This window comes from Nerophis ophidion, linkage group LG17 (assembly GCF_033978795.1).
Source record: "Nerophis ophidion isolate RoL-2023_Sa linkage group LG17, RoL_Noph_v1.0, whole genome shotgun sequence".
Lineage (NCBI taxonomy): Eukaryota > Metazoa > Chordata > Actinopteri > Syngnathiformes > Syngnathidae > Nerophis > Nerophis ophidion.
The window spans coordinates 35,824,934-35,841,526 of NC_084627.1; the positions used below are offsets into that span (position 1 = coordinate 35,824,934).

Below are 16,593 nucleotides of genomic sequence, written 5' to 3' on the forward strand. Positions count from 1 at the left end.
GGTTGTGCAATCCTGCAGTTAAATTATTAGGCACAATCACCTCCCTCTTGCCAATCGGGCTGGAGCCACATCTTCACTTTTACTTTTCTTATGTCATCCTAAAATATTTTTCATTTATTGACGACAAATTAAATCGACCTGTTTCTGCTTTAGGTTTTGTTAGAGCCCATGGGGATGGCGATATCCGCAACGTGAACATCAACTCAGAAAACTGGGCTGTGGTGAAGGCAGCCCTGGTTGCTGGCATGTATCCAAATTTAGTTCACATTAACCCTGAGACAAACTTGCCCTCCAGTAACAAGGAAAAGAAAGTCCACTTTCATCCCACATCCATCCTTAGTCACTCCCAGCACAAAGAGGTATGCATAGCACATTTAATTCTGCAGTTCTGGTGGGTCAGGAAGCAAAAAGTACATGACTTCTCAACATTAGATGGTGCATTTAGAAAATAACATAACAAACCTAGAACATAAAAGAACATCAAGATAACCCTGTACTTTTGTACTGTTGTTCAGTTTGGGCTGATAATGGATACACAGATATAAAAACATCAACACATGCACATGCACAGTGTAGCCTACTGTATTGTGCTGTATCACTAATATATGTTGTCACATAATTTGCATAATTGGCCATCAAGCCTGTGTTTTATGGACGGACAAAAAGGAACAAAAACATGAAAAGTAAAACAAATATTAAAAATATGTATAACAAACAATATTTTTTAAAGCCTTTTGCCAGTTAAGGGGCAATATTTTCTTGAATATCAGCCTGTGTTTAGTTAAACCAGGAAAAAAAGTCTCTAGTATTGTTGCTTGTTGCATTTTTGAAAAGGACAATCGATAGAGGTGTGATCAACCCCGCATATTTATTTATTAGCCAGAAACAGGCAAGCGCCATCAAGCTTATGTATCAGTGCGGTGCACTAAGAGGTTCGCTTTGCTAGCGCAATAAGCGGAGAGCACTTGCCGCAGCCTCATTTCAGGTTTCTTCTGCCTTGTATTTAATCACAAAACATGCAACTTCAGCAGTTTTTATTCAAGAAAATGTTACAGAAAATGCATTTACAACAAAGTTCAATTGACGAATATTGATATTTATTATATGTTATCATTATTTGTTCTCTTAGTTTTTATGGCTTCCCTGAGATCACTGTTACTCCGGATTTCCATGTGATGCAAAACGGCTGGACTATTTTCCAATTTTCATTTCAGTCAATGTGTCAGTTTCCACCGCATCCCCACGCTAAATATACGCAGAGCTTTTTGTTTTGCCAGTTGCCACAAAACGGCGAATCAATTTAGCTCAACTCTGCTTATGTGGGACAGGAAGTCATGCACAAACAAAATATATTATCCAGTTTACTTTCAAAATAAAATACTCTGTTCAAGGCGGATCGTATAGGTGGGTTGCATATGACGTCATATCTGTTTTTCTTCTCATTTCACTTGATGGTCAAGCATCTTGAGCATAGCAATAAAACAAGTGAGAGTGAGTGTAGAGTTTGAGCAGAAAATGCCAAATTGCTCTTCTGTCCTTGGGTGTTCAAATGGTTCAAAAAGTGTGCTAGGAAAGAGCTTTCACAGAGTCCAGAAAGAAGTGTAATAAAGTCAGGGGGAAAAAACAAATGTGCGTCGATGGAAATGGCTCTTAAAAATATCACTTTCATCATTTTGTGGAATACAGTCGGACCGCTTGTGTCTGCAGCGATCACTTTGTAAAATGTACAGTATGTTTAAACATTTGATATGTTTGAGAAACCTTCTGTGATGCAATCAAGTTTATTTTGTACTCTATATTAGTAGAGTTTGATAGTAAAAATAAACGTAAAGAAAGGACAATGGATCACATTAGTTTGTGTTATTTTGTGGTTGCTATGCCTAAATATAACTATGAAGACCTGCTTTTGCAAATAAACTAACGTCATGTTAAGTCTGAGTAATAAATATTGTGTGTGATCCAGTCCACTGTATTTTTGTTGTCGATTTTCATAACAGACATCAAATTTAGTTGTCATCCTCTATTCGGGGTAGATGTGTCGATTTTCATTACAGGCACTAAGTTTAGTTGTCATCTTTATTCGTGGTGGATGTGTCGATTTTCATTGTGGGAGAAATAAAAAAAACTCTGTCCTATCCCGTTTGTTATCATTAATAAAATATCCTTATTGGTATTAATAAACTATATAAGTAAATATCTCATATCAACGTCATACACTGAATCTTGATATCGCTAAACATTGCTGAGCAACAGGGATATCTATAGCTAAATAATGACACTTAAATATGAACTTCACACCATTAACACAACTGCAGACATGAATTGTAGATGAGACTAATATTTGTAGCAGAAATTCAACTGCAAACAAACGTATCCTTTTCTCATTAGCGTCACGTTTACAGCAGCACGGCTCTTATATCAATCAAATACGAATACGTCCAACGTCTTTTACGGAAGGGCATTTAAATGTAAATTATTGAATGACATAAAATGTTACCTCAAACATATTCCTAACAGGTCATGCTCTATTACTGATTAAAATATGAAATAACATTTTCCAGTGGCACTTCCGGTGGTTGTGTGGCGGGCATCACAAGTACTTGCTTAGCAAAGCAGAAGGTCTTAGGTTTGAATCCCGGTTGTGGTAGAAGTTTTGGTATGTTTTTTAAATCAATGTTTTAATGATCTTAAAATTGTTTAGTACGCTAAACTTCAGTATTTTAATTTAAAAAAAAAGGGGGAGTGTTACAAAATCATGATGATTGTCAAAGATGTTAGGTAATATTACATGTGATAGTTCTATCTCAATAAAAGCTTTTAACATTTATATGTTGCTGGGATACCCATGATTTCAGCCTCTCAAAGCTTTTCTTGGACTGACAGTTTTTGACCTCGGTATTTGTAAAATCCTAGTTATTGCCTTGGCAGAGACATAATGTGCCTCCAACCTTTTCTTCTATGAGTTTTTTTCGTGATCGCTTATATATTTTCCTCTAAATATTTCAAAATACGCCCAAATCTGCACGGATTCAGGTAAATAAATAGTAGCCTAATAAGACCCAAGACCATCGCCTGAAACCCAGAAGTGCCCGGATGTGCTCTCTGGGCCCCTTGATTGCAACCCACCTATTTTACACTTTAAAACGTCATAAGGAGAAACAGGGAGTGAATGAAAAGTGTGTGTATCCGTGTGTGTGTGTGTGTGGGGGGGGGGGGGGGTGTGAAGATCGCTTGCCAGGGTTGTTGTCCTGTTTGTGTTGTTGCTTGCAATGGCAATGCTCGAGATGTTCTGCAGTTTTGCCGTTAATCAGCTGTTGCATATCTTGAATGGCAGGACCAATTTTATTTGCTTTTGCTTGTCTGGAAGGACAGAATAGACTGTATGTGGTTCACTTTAATACGACTCCCTTTATCACGTGAATATGCGCGAGTTTGCGAGATCTCGTAAAATTGTGCGCTATTTGACTGCATGGTAGAGCCAGAACAGTGCGCATCAGAACGGCGGTAGGGATTAGCAGGTAGCGGAGACTTTCTGGGTGGCGCCGTTCAGACGCCATTATGCATCCAGTGGTAATCAGGAGTTATAATTTCAAATACCGCAACAAAAATGCCACCAATTATGAGACAAATCAATCAAGATGTTTTAAGAGGTTCAACAACTTTGTTTTTACTTCTTCCAGGATATTTCCTCCAAGTCTTCCCAAGCTCTTCCCACAAACTGGTTGGTCTATGACGAGATGAGCCGAGGCCACCGGATTGCCAGTGTTCGCTGTTGTACTTTAGTGACGTCTATTACTGTAGCCATATTTGGAGGGGGTTCCAGACCTCTCGCCTCTGCCAGTCAGGAAGCAAGAGTTCAGAAAGGTACTCTCATCTTACCTTAAGATTAGAAAATACTGTAACTTTTCAAATGTAGCTGTCTGTATTATTTTCTATTTTATGCAAGTTGGTGTGGAAACAACTCACATAAAATAGAACCTTTTTTATAGTGTTAGAGTGTGACGATTTCCAAAAGATTTGACCATGTAACGTTTCATGACACATACTCATAAATCATATGCAAAAGGTTTACTTAAGACTTTAAATTTTAATCTCAATAGGAGTGTGACGGTATATTGCAGTGCTAGGGATGCGACAAATTTACTCGCAATTGCTAGACTATGCAACTTAAAAACAAAAGCCTGTAGCACATGTACGAAAAAGATTTTCAACCCTTTTATCACATTTTGATCCTAAAATAAACACATCCAAATTTGATAAAAGTGGAGTGAAATGTTTGCCCATCTGTATAGCATGTTTGAAATTAGAAATGTCCAATAATATCAGACCGCCGATATTATCGGCCGATAAATGCTTTAAAATGTAATATCGGAAACTATCGATATTGATTTCAAAAAGTACAATTTATGACTTTTTAAAACTCCGCTGTGCGGAGTGGTACACGGACATAGGGAGAAGTGCCAATAAACCTTGAAGGCACTGCCTTTACGATGCCCAATCATACAGTAAATAATTTCTACGGCTTTTCACACACACAAGTGAATGCAAGCATACTTTGTCAACAGCCATACAGGTCACACTGAGGGTGGCCATATAAACAACTTTAACACTGTTTCAAATATAGGCCACACTGTGAACCCACAACGAACAAGAATGACAAACACATTTCGGGAGAACATCCCCACCGTAACACAACATAAACACAACAGAAAAAACACACAGAACCCCTAGCAGCACTAACTCTTCCTGGACGCTACAATATACATCCCCCGCTACCCCCTACCTCCACCCACTCCCCAACCCCGCCAACCTCAACCTCCTCATGCTCTCTAATGGAGAGCATGTCTCAAATTCCAAGCTGTTGTTTTGAGGCAAGTTAAAAAAAATGCACTTTGTGACTTCAATAATAAATATGGCAGTACCATGTTGGCATTGTTTTCCATAACTTGAGTTAATTTATTTTGGAAAACCTTGTTACATTGTTTATTGCATCCAGGGGGGCATGACAACAAAATTAGGCATAATAATGTGTAATTCCACGACTGTATATATATTGGTTGATATCGGATTCGGTAATTAAGAGTTGGACAATATCGGGATATCGGCGAAAAAGCCATTATCGGACATCTCTGTTTGAAATAAATTTAAACCATAATCAAAATGATTGATCACTAGCACTGTGACCTGTGTGTATGTTTTTTAGGTTGCTGATGGCGTCTAAACATGTCCTCTTTAAACCATGGCAGTTTATTTCAAATTTTTGTTCTTTTGTGTTTTTGTTAGCTGAAGAATTGAGCATAGCTAAGTGTGTTTTTTAAAGAAGATTGGAGATTATATTTGACTTTTCTTATATTATTTTCAAGGTTTGTTCTTTTTTCTCATCTCAAAACACCTCTTAAGTTGGGATCCTATTATACAAAACCTACTTTTCTTACCTGCTGATACCTGTTTTTTTGTATTTGGGATCCCACTCAGTCCCGAAAATTGAAAATCAAGGCATGGTGGAGAAGTTACGTTAACTGATATTTCCATTTCCATGATCCATATTGCCCAGCCCTACACAAGTGTTAATGACAATGCTTACACTCTTTAAGAATTTTTTCTATGTTTAAGCTGATGATGTTCATATGTATGAGTGTTAATATTGAAATTGTGATATTTAAGACATTTCATATTGCTACTCATTTTTTTCTGTTCTAAAAAAAAATATTCTGTGCTGCAATTTTTTCCCCATTTAGTAGCATTGATGCTACTAGTGAAAAAGCTAAGCATACAGCACTGTATTGGTATGGACATCTATTGCATTGAACTTTACATTATGGTTATAGGTTAACGCTTTTGTTGCCAAAAATTTCTTTATGCAGAGTCAACCGTGGGAGACGATCAAGTCTTTGAAACACATACAGTTAAATTCCTATAAAAATGATTTAAAAATGCTCACGATCTACGCGGTTCCAATCACAACTGTGGAGAAGATAAAATAAACCATGACTTTTTACTTGAAAAAAATGGGTTGGGGTCCCACGCTGTCTGACTAACATCAGCCTCTACAGCGGTGTTGTCAAACTTATTTTAGCTCAGGGGCTGCATGGAGGAAAATCTATTCCTACATGGGCTGGACTACTAAAATCGTAGCATAATAAATTAAAAATTACAACTACGACAACTTCAGTTTGTTTTATTTGTTTTGCTTTGCCCCAAAATAGACCAAGCACATTATGAAAATTTACATTTCACAAATATTAATTCCCTTGACATAACACTTCAAGGTAGCTCATAATTTTGAGGAGAAAATTGGTGCAGTTGCAAAAACACCATGAAGGACCCAATGAACTTAGACTTCATCTCTGTGTATCTACTAAACCATAATATTGTAAGTCACAACCTATCTGGGATTGAACAAAATAAAAAACTGAGCTGAAAACTCTTCAAGAGGGTTGAGTTAAACACCATCACTCTGTATTGATAAAAAATAAAAGCTGTGCAATACACGATCAATTTCATCGAGTCTGAGAGTATTGCAGTGACTCACACACTGTTCACTTGCTTTAAATTTCCACAGAAGACAATCATTTTACAGAACTATGTCAAGATCCTATCTCATGCAGCGTTTTAAGTGGTTTTAAGTAATTATTTCACTTTTGAAACCTGTTATCTTTTAGCTTTCACAAGTAAATCAATGTCAGGTGTCAGATCTTAAGTGGCAGACAATTTCAGGATGTTTTTCAAGCGCTTATGCGTGAACCTTGAGCATAGCTTTGTTTTATTGACGCTCATTACAGAGAAGACATGCTCCCAAAGATATTTTTTTCCCATTTCCTTCCGTGAATAAATAGGATTATCAATTTTCTTAGAAAAACTCTACACTCTGCGTCAACTTTTATCTTTTTTGACAGTGACATTTTGGAGAAATGTCCGACACAGAGGACGTTTTATATTGGGTCGAAGGAGAAGAGCCTCTGTCCCGCTTTACTGTGTACTTTTTGTTCGTACACTTGCTCGGCTCGGTATAAACCCTTTGCTTGCCTAACAGAATTGCTATTGTGACATCCATTCAACACATTTAGAACAGCAGTTTATTTCGTTTAAAATACAGCTCATTTTCAGTTAGCAAACTCATTAACTCATAATAATCCGGATTAATCCTTTTCAAGCCTGCGGGCCGCATGTTTGACATCCCTGCTGTAGTGTCTGGTAGTAGCCCTTAAGAGCAAGAGAACTGCCCCTTGCCCCTGAGAGCAACTAACCATTCTCAAAATCAAGGCATACCATCTATTGGCATAAAGGACAATTTCTGTCATGTCGAATGTTTTTTGAAACCTGTACTTATATTCCACAGCTATTATATTGTCCTTCTAGCATAAGTAAGAAAACCGTGGTTCAATAATTCATTAGCTTTTATTTGAGTCGGTGTGCTGAGGAGATTAATTCTCCAAAGGAGAAAGTAACGTGTTCTCAAAGAAAGCAACATAACATAAATCAAATACTGTCACATTACTTTGAACTAATCGCTACAAATGTTAAAGAATTGCTTTAATAAATCTATACTGCAATTATTTATTATCAAAACATATAAAGCTAATTTGGCTATCCCAACCGTTTTACAAGTCAATTAGTGGGCGCTCGTCATGGAAGTGGCTGGTAAAAGTCCAGTTTCCAGTTATGTTGCACTAAAACAGTGTCATTGTTTTTGTTTTGTGTTTGACTAGTTTAAACCTCAGATACAGAGGCAGAAAGCCAAATGAACAAAATGTATTTAATATAGTCCACGCACAATGTACAAAACATGATGGCGGAGAAAAAACTTGAGGATGATGGTACAAAGGATAAATTAAACATGTACATGAAACCTAATAGGAAGCATAATATAAGGCCGAGAGCAACTGGACTGAAACTAGGAGGCAAGAAGCACAACAAGAAGAAAATAGGCTGGGTAGCAAAACAGAAGTTTACACAGCGAAAAAGGAATACAGAGGAAAGAACCGGTGTCTCTCAGTTGTGCGTTATCAGCTTAAAGGGGAACTGCACTTTTTTGAGAATTTTGCTTGTCTTTCACAATCATAATGAAAGACATGACAAGGGATGGATTTTTAATGCATTATAGATAGTGTTGATAAAGTCTGCTTACAGCGGAGCCAATGGGAGCTCCTCTATTTCGCCCTTACAATCCATTAAACAACTATTAAAAAAATAAGAATACTCTATTTACATTTTGTGATTTGGATGTGAACCAAGCACTAGTGATATTGTTATTATAAGCGCCATCATTGAGCGGTGTGCTGCTTTCTCGCTTCCTTGCTCCTTAAAAGTTTATTCTTTATCATAAATCATGCATTTCACTTTGACAGAAGAAGTCTGAGTAGGTATTCCGACAAGTTGGTACACTTTGACAGCCTTTTAGACCCGAAATAGGCATGGACTACACGAACAGACGCTTGGTGTCCCTTCCCACCCCAGATCCCTTTTCTACGCAAGGAATATTAGTCATTCTTCATCTAAATGGGAATATAACAACATCCCAGCAGACCTAGTGCAGTAAGAGATTATATTAAATGTTATTATAAAAGTGCCTGATACTGTATTACATATATTCTTACATAATGTATATAAAATCTTAATGGAGGTGTTTCGAAGTTTTTAAGGGCTTTGTAAACGGAATTGCACAGCTTCAATAGGCTCCATTCTAAGCAATCTTTTGATCGTATTAATTTAATATCATGAATGCATAAAATTAACATGCATTTTCATGTCTCTCATAATGATTGTGAACGATAGGCACAATTCCAAAAAAAAATGCACTTCCCCTTTAAAAAAGCTAACAGCCGATCATCATCTGGTGCTGTTTGCACGCTGCTTAAATTATACTGAAAAATATAAACTATGACTTTTTTTGTTTGTTTACCGGTACTTTTGTTTCACCATAATTGCAACATCAGCATAACGTTATTGTAAGCCAAAAATATATTACCCTGAGATTCCCAGCCCTAGTTCTCACAGTAGTGACATAAACAACAAATATTGCAGACATCTACAGTATCTTACATCTTACAGGCAGCAGAGCAGCGCAAAGATATTATTAGAGACCATTCCAGTTGGTTTGTCACTGTTGAATTTGTTTCACAAGATCCTGCCTTTTTCCATGCGTTCTTTTTTTCAGATAATCCAGTCTGTCAAACAAGTGACAGTGACACAGAAGACATCGCTGAGATGAAAATTGATGATTGGCTAATCTTTCAAATGGACAATGAGGTGAAAATACAAATGTGATGTTTCAGTTTTCTTCCATCATTGACAACACTTCATATAACAAATCAAACTTGTATAACTTGGAGGAAACTGCACACCCCCGATCACATCTACAATATAGACAATTTACAATGAACAGTGTATATAAGATATTTTTTATTACATTACACAATGAACATGAACGATTAAGTATCTATAGAAAACCCACAAACGCGTGGGGAGAACATATACAGTACATCCTGTGTAATGAAGTTGTCATTTAATTTCTGCGATTTCTCTTTTCACAAGTAATCAATGGCGACCACAGCTTTACACAACAACTAAGATAATGCTAGAAATCGTCCAAAAAGTCAGAGAGAAATTGCAGTAAAATGGAAGTGATCATGGCACGACGAAGTGAAGATTCAAACCCAGAACCACAGACATGCTCACCACATACTCTAACATGGTGTCCCTACATTGTTACATCATTACTATTATTTAGTAGTTACTATAGTGTACGTAATCCAAAGTATTTAACGTGCAGATTGTTCTAAAGGAGCAACACAAACTACATCACTCTTTTATCAGACTTTGTGCAATAGCTGCATTTCAACCGAAGGTTTTTGATACTTTTTAGTGTTTTGAATAAGTCTTCGAATCGTATAGAAAATTGCAATGAATAAACACTTTCCCCTCATTCTCAGCATGCAGAATATTTCAAGAGAGATTGCATTGCTGGTTTTGCTGTTACAATGAATAGGAGTACTATGACCACTTTATTTAGTTGTTTATAAGTTAATTACAAAAGGGATACTGTATTTTTCTATGAATCACTTGCTCATTACAAAATTCATTGTCTTATGAATGCAGTGATTTCTGGCAGGTTGCATAATTTGACTTTTAAATATCTGTCAGTGGTCAGGTCGTGTGTTTGACTTGAGACACAAGTGGCATCATCTGTTCATCAAGAGAATTGGTGGCCTTTCCAAATCCTGGTCTCAGCAAGATGAGATGATCATTCAAACCCTGGTTTCTGTAAGTGACATTTATATATTTGCTGTTGGTTATTTAGAATGTTATCAATTTCACATTAACTGTAACATAAATATTGTACCCTTGCAACACAAGAAATTTCACATATGCTGTAACAGAAATGTTGTACCCTTGCGACACAAGGTGTAGCAGTGGACCACTGCACTGAAAATGGTCAAAAGTGGGGTTTATGACTTTCCTAATAAACAGTAGAATGCGCTTTTGTTGCAAACCACACCTGAGGCAAATGTCCACTTGTAACACAGAAATTATAAAAAACCAAAAAAGACATAAAACAAATGCAAAAGAAAAATACTATGCTTTGACCTCGTCTACTCTTTGTGGGTTCGTTGATGACTGCAGCCCGATGCGCGATGCACATTGCCTGGGGCAGGTGCAGACATGGGCGCCTTTCTACTCTCTCTTTTTACCAAATAGTGTTTTTGTCTGTTCTCCTCTGCCGCTTCTACTCCTTGAGGGCATAGTCCACGCCAGGAAGAGTGATGCGAAGTAGCAGCTTCCAAGGCAGTGGGTGTATGCTGCACTCTTTTAGGAAGATATTGAGCCGGTCTTTCAGCCTCTTCTTCTGCAATTACTTTCCTTAATATAACCATCCCAATGACACTGCAAACTTGTATTCTTGGGGATCTCCATCAATTTGGTAACATGTCATCAAAGAGTAAAAAAGTGTAATATTAAAGAAATGGATGTTGATAGTCCAACACATTCTGACTGGTATACACAAGCTATGGAGATGATATCAGTAGAAAAACTGCATTTAGTTTTGATAATAATGAATCATTTATTGGAATATGGGATCCATTATTTAAATTAGTTTTAACTATTAAATGAACCAAAAATATGACTGATTTTTATCTTTGTGAAAATATTGGACACAGTGTGTTGTCAAGCTTATGAGATGCGATGCAAGTGGAAGCCACCTTGACACTATTGTTCATTTTTATTTAATTGTTTTATTTTTTTTAAATGTCTAATGATGATGTCAATGAGTGATTTTTAATCACTGCTTGGTTGAAATTGTTACTGGTATTGATACTGTTGTTGATAATATTCAATTTTGTTTCACTACTTTTGGATTGTTCTGTGTCGTGTTTCAAGCCCTCTCAATTGCTCTGTTTATTGTTGCTGTTCTGAGTGTTGCTGGGTCGGGTTTGGTTTTGGAATTGCATTGCATTGGTAAGGTATTGCTGTGTATTGTTTTGTTGGATTGAATACATTTTCCCCAAAAATCTACAAATCACCTCCATTGGAGAAATTCTGCAAGTTCACAGATTAACACTGAAGTTAACCAAGTTGCCAAGCCTACAGGATAGCAACTTAGATACATGAGATGAGATGATGCACAGAAAACAGTTGGCAGAATTAAAATGTATATTTGTCATTGTTTTTTCCTGTAAAACTTTGTCTAATATACTGTAAAATATTACATCTTAAGTCATATTTATATTAGATTATATGATGTAATTGTTCAACTGAATGCAGGAGTAGTATTATTATTTAGTTTGATTATGAGCATAATGTACACAAGGCTACTGTGTTTACAAACTTCAACGTGACATCTGCAGGTGCTGGCTGCAGAGGAGAAGAAAGCAGGCTTACAGCAGACCACAGGGATAGGACAACGTCCTCGCCCCCTGTTTACAGAAGAAGGTATCCCGAACTCTGTCAAGAACTCTAGAGGCAGCCCAAAATTTCCTTGCGTTGCTGATGACAGGTATAACTTAACACCTGCATGTCACTCAAATGTTTAGTGGTGTGGAAATACAGTCTCATTCTTTGTATCAGGAAGTGATAAGAGTATATTGTGAACATATTGGAAAAACTTCAATAAGTATACTGTGTACAATGTGTACTTTTTCTCGAGTGTGTTAATGTTGCGTTGTACTGTCCCAAATCCATTACTGTCATTGTACACTCACCGAAAGGATGATCGCAATACAGCGAAAACTCGATTCTTGATCTTGAACTGGGTTCGTAAAGAGAAAACTTTATAGGTACTTCAACATATGAGCACCTTACCTTACAAGTCATTTGCGATACTGTCTCTCAGCTTTTATCATGCTTTAAGTTGCAAGCATACTTTAATTTATGAGCATTCTCATCACCTGCTGAAGTAACAGGTTTGTGGCGTTTATGCAATAACAAGTTGATATATTACACATTGTTCCCGCTGTTTTACACAAGAAACAAGTTTTGATTACAAAGTGTGAGATCAATATCTTGCCCTCCAGCTATCGGAACTAAGAAAGTTAGTGCAAAGTCGAGGAAGCGGCTGACCAAATCAGAAAAACAAACCAATAGAAACATAATTTACCTGTTAGCAGCTTACCCGGAAAGTCAAGACCCCATGTAGCGTTAGTCTGCATCAGACAAGCTGCACTCAGTGTCTGCAGAAAGCCACACACGTCCAATCAACTTTCATCCACAAGATAAGCTGTTGATACTGTTTTCGAAGTGTTTTAGTTTGTTTTGTCAAGTCCTGATTCAACAAATAGGATAATCAAGAATTACCTTAGGTACACAGACATACATATCACTTGTTGTTAAAGCTAACCTGTCCGGTCCGTCACTCAATTATGTCCATATGGAACTATTGTTACACCAAGGGATATGATTTTGCCAGATGTCACGAGAAAAAAAACATGCAACCCTATGAAACCATATAGGGAGAGAAAGCCAAAAGACACCGCATTCGTCCGGTCCTCAAGGTAAATTATTTTGTAAAACTACAGTAGATATTTGTCGTACATGCTGTTGTAATGTTTTGAAATTATGGTGGTTTCGGAGGGCCAATCTCGGATTAAATTTATTTCATTTCATTTCGATGGGTGGGGCAGTTTGTTGACATGGTCTTCCTCTATTTGTGCTATTTTTTATTTAAATTATTCTGTTTTCATATAATATTTGATCCCCTCAGGACTACATAGTTTTGGGAGTGATTTAAATGTTGTCTTTCAATAACTTTGCTGAATAATTCTTCCGTTGTGTAATCCCCACAAAAATAGCTTGTTTTTAAGAATATAACGGACACGTACAGTGCATCCGGAAAATATTCTCAGCGCTTCACTTTTTCCACATTCCACATTCCACACTTATTCCAATATTGAATATATACATTTTTGCTGTTAAAATTCTACAGACAATACCCCGTAATGTCAATGTAAAAAATTTTTTTTTTCAATTTTGCAAATGTCTAAAAAAAAACAAAAAAACACATGTATTCAAAGTCTTTGCTGAATATTTTGTGGAGGCACCTTTGGGAGAAATTACTGCCTCATGTCTGTTTGAATGAGATGCCACAAGGTTGACACACCTATGCTTGGGCAGTTTCGCCCATTCCTCTTTGCAGCACCTCTCAAGCTCCATCAGGTTGGATGGGAAGCATTGGTTTTCATCCAGGATGTCTCTGTACATTGTTGCATTCATCTTAGTCTGGTCAGGGAGGTGACCAAGAACCCGATAATGACTCTTTTAGAGTTACAGCATTAATATGTGGAGAGAGGAGAACCTTTCTGAATGACAACCATCTCTGCAGCGATTTACCAATCAGGCCTGTATGGTAGAGTGGCCAGACAGAAGCCATTTCTTCGTAAAAAGTTTGCCAAAATGCACCTGAAAGACTCTCTGACCATGACAAAAAAATACTATGATCCAATGAGACAAAGATTGAACTCTTAAGCGTGAAAGACACGCTTCATGTTTGGAGAAAACCAGGCACCGCTCATCATCAGGCCAATATGCAATCCAGACAGTGAAACATGGTGGTGGCAGCATCATGCTGTGGAGATAGTTTTTTAGCAGAAAAAACTGGGACATTATTCAGGATAGAGTGAAAGATGAACGCAGCAATGTACAGAGACATCCTGGATGAAAACCATTGCTTCCCATCCAACCTGATGGAGCTTGAGAGGTGCTGCAAAGAGGAATGGGCGAAACTGGCCAAAAATAGGTGTGCCAAGCTTGTGGCATTGCATTTAAAAAGAATTGAGGCTGTAATTGCTGCCAAAGGTGCTTCAAAAAAGTATTGAGCAAATGTCTTCTTTTTTTTTAATCAGCAAAAATGTTTTAAAAAATATTTATATTGTTGTTATAGTTGGAACATAATGTGTAAGATGTAAATTCTTTCCGAATGCATCGTAGATTTTTTTCTTACGTTCTTCGTTATAAAAACAGCAATATAGGTCACTCCTGAAATGTTTTGACCCGATCGTTGTATATTTTTTTTAATTCTGACTTTGATGCAGATAAAACTTACTAAATGTTATCTTTTTCGCAAAGAGACAAGACCATTAGGATATAACAAATAAGTATGGATTGAAATAATAAGCCTTTTGCTGAATTTGTACTTTAGCTTTAACGATAAAAGGTATTAATTATAAACCGCAAAGTAAAACCCCCAACGTTTAGTATTACAGTTTAAATTAAAAATAATCGCAAAACCGTGCTTGATAACTGGACTTGGATAAACTCATGGACCAGCTAGTGCTGGCTCACTAGCTAGATAAGATAAACATATTTAAACATTAATATACAAAACAAAATGGATCTTAAGATGGCTGAACAATATTTAATGTTTCTTCTTTCAAAAAACTGAATAGTGTGGTTGTTTTTTTAATGTTTCTTTTTAAATAAAACTTGGTTAGAAGTTTGTGTGAAGAAAGGTACTTTTTTGAGCACATTTAACAAACCAGTTGTAATAATAATAACAGTGACAATTTTGGTCACATTCCTGACATGAATATTTCACTTCGTATCATTCCTATTTTCTCCAAATATTAGCACTATTTATGAAAAACAATAGAATGTGATTCAAACCACTACTGTGCAAATCTTTCTTCTAGTAAGCTGATAAAAAATCTAATGTTATTTGTGGTATTATACAGGTTGATACTGCCATACTTTTATTTTACAGTGAACAGGAAGTGAGTGTGTGCATGATTTAATGCTGTGTAATTAGACAGTAGTTATGTTGCTGTTTAGTGATAATGATTAAATTAACAATACAGCACATGCCAATATAAACGTAACATGTTACAAAGAAATTATACATTTGGCTCTCACATTTTATGTCAACAAAAGCAGTTGGCCATGTAGGTTCACGTCAACTTAAGCGGGCCGGAGCTGCTCCACATAGATGGGTTGTCGACTGAAATGTGTTGTACTGCGCAGATTGTTGTGGATAATCGTTAATTTCACAACCAGTGTTGTATTTTCCCACATTCATTGCAGCAGAACACCAGATGTGTCAGGCTTGTGTCAAAAGAAACCAGCTGGCATAGAGAACGCATCAATGGCCATGAGTCATGAACTTCCCTGTACCAGCAAGTCCTCTTTTTCTGTGAGTCATTCTGATAACCTGTAATGTTCCTTTTCAAGATCCAAACATGTGATTCATTGCTTCAATTGAAGAGCTAATACTTGGTAACTGAAATGTATTTCACAGGAATCCAAATTGTATGTGCCTTTCCTAGAGTATGTTGTTTCTTTTGCCAGTATTGTTCACACCCCGTCATGCCTCAGCCGGTCTTTGCGCCAGTGCGTTACTTCATCATGAAAAGCAACACTATGAGAAACATAGACATCTCCCAGCAGAAAGGCATCTGGTCCACCGTACCAAGCAATGAAACTAACCTCACCAAGGCCCTCCAGGACAATGAAGTCATTCTCATCTTTTCTGTTCAAGGCTCTGGACACTTCCAGGTACATTTGTCTTTTTCTAGTGTTGACTCTGTGTACTTAATAACTGTGTTGTATGTTTTCCAGGGATACGCTCGCATGTCATCGACCGTCAGGCATACAAATAGTCAAGATTGGGGGTTCATGGGATTAGGGGGAGTTTTCAATGTGGAGTGGATCTGCAAGAAAAGTCTACCTTTCCGGAGCACCCAACACATCACCAACTCGCTGACGGACAACAAGAAGGTCCAGATTAGCAGAGATGGTCAGGTGAGTTTGAAAAACAGTACCCAATATAATTCTTTACACAGCAGATTAATGAGTAAATTAACAATTATTGATACATCACATGACCCATAATTGTTTTTTACAACAAACGTGTGCACACTTATGAACACGGACACCACACTGACTTGGGGGCTTAGATTATTTTTTGAAGTGTTCTTCTGGGTGGAATGATAATACAAATTACAGTTTCAAGTGTGTTACATTCAAATGCTTGCACCTATTTATTTATTTTTTTTAATGATAGAAAAGTGTGTATGCTTTAAAAGCCGGTGTTTCCAATACCACTATATTATGAGGGAACCCTGCCCACCCCTCAAGTTTCTTTTATATTAATATTTTAGGGATACC

At 37.0% G+C, this 16,593-nt stretch overlaps 1 protein-coding gene across 4 annotated transcripts in view; it reads left to right on the top strand.

Annotated features, from left to right (window-relative positions):
- The window catches only part of ythdc2 (YTH domain containing 2), a 54,953-nt gene that overhangs the window by 36,911 nt on the left and 1,449 nt on the right, over nucleotides 1-16,593 (top strand). For 3 of the 4 annotated variants that reach the window (XM_061876852.1, XM_061876850.1, XM_061876851.1), the window contains 8 exons: nucleotides 154-359; nucleotides 3,681-3,864; nucleotides 9,158-9,249; nucleotides 10,144-10,263; nucleotides 11,847-11,995; nucleotides 15,511-15,619; nucleotides 15,775-15,981; nucleotides 16,045-16,227. In XM_061876852.1, coding sequence (XP_061732836.1) covers nucleotides 154-359; nucleotides 3,681-3,864; nucleotides 9,158-9,249; nucleotides 10,144-10,263; nucleotides 11,847-11,995; nucleotides 15,511-15,619; nucleotides 15,775-15,981; nucleotides 16,045-16,227 — 1,250 coding nt within the window. The remainder of the gene's footprint in view (nucleotides 1-153; nucleotides 360-3,680; nucleotides 3,865-9,157; nucleotides 9,250-10,143; nucleotides 10,264-11,846; nucleotides 11,996-15,510; nucleotides 15,620-15,774; nucleotides 15,982-16,044; nucleotides 16,228-16,593) is intronic. The other variant, XM_061876853.1, reaches the window with a different exon arrangement.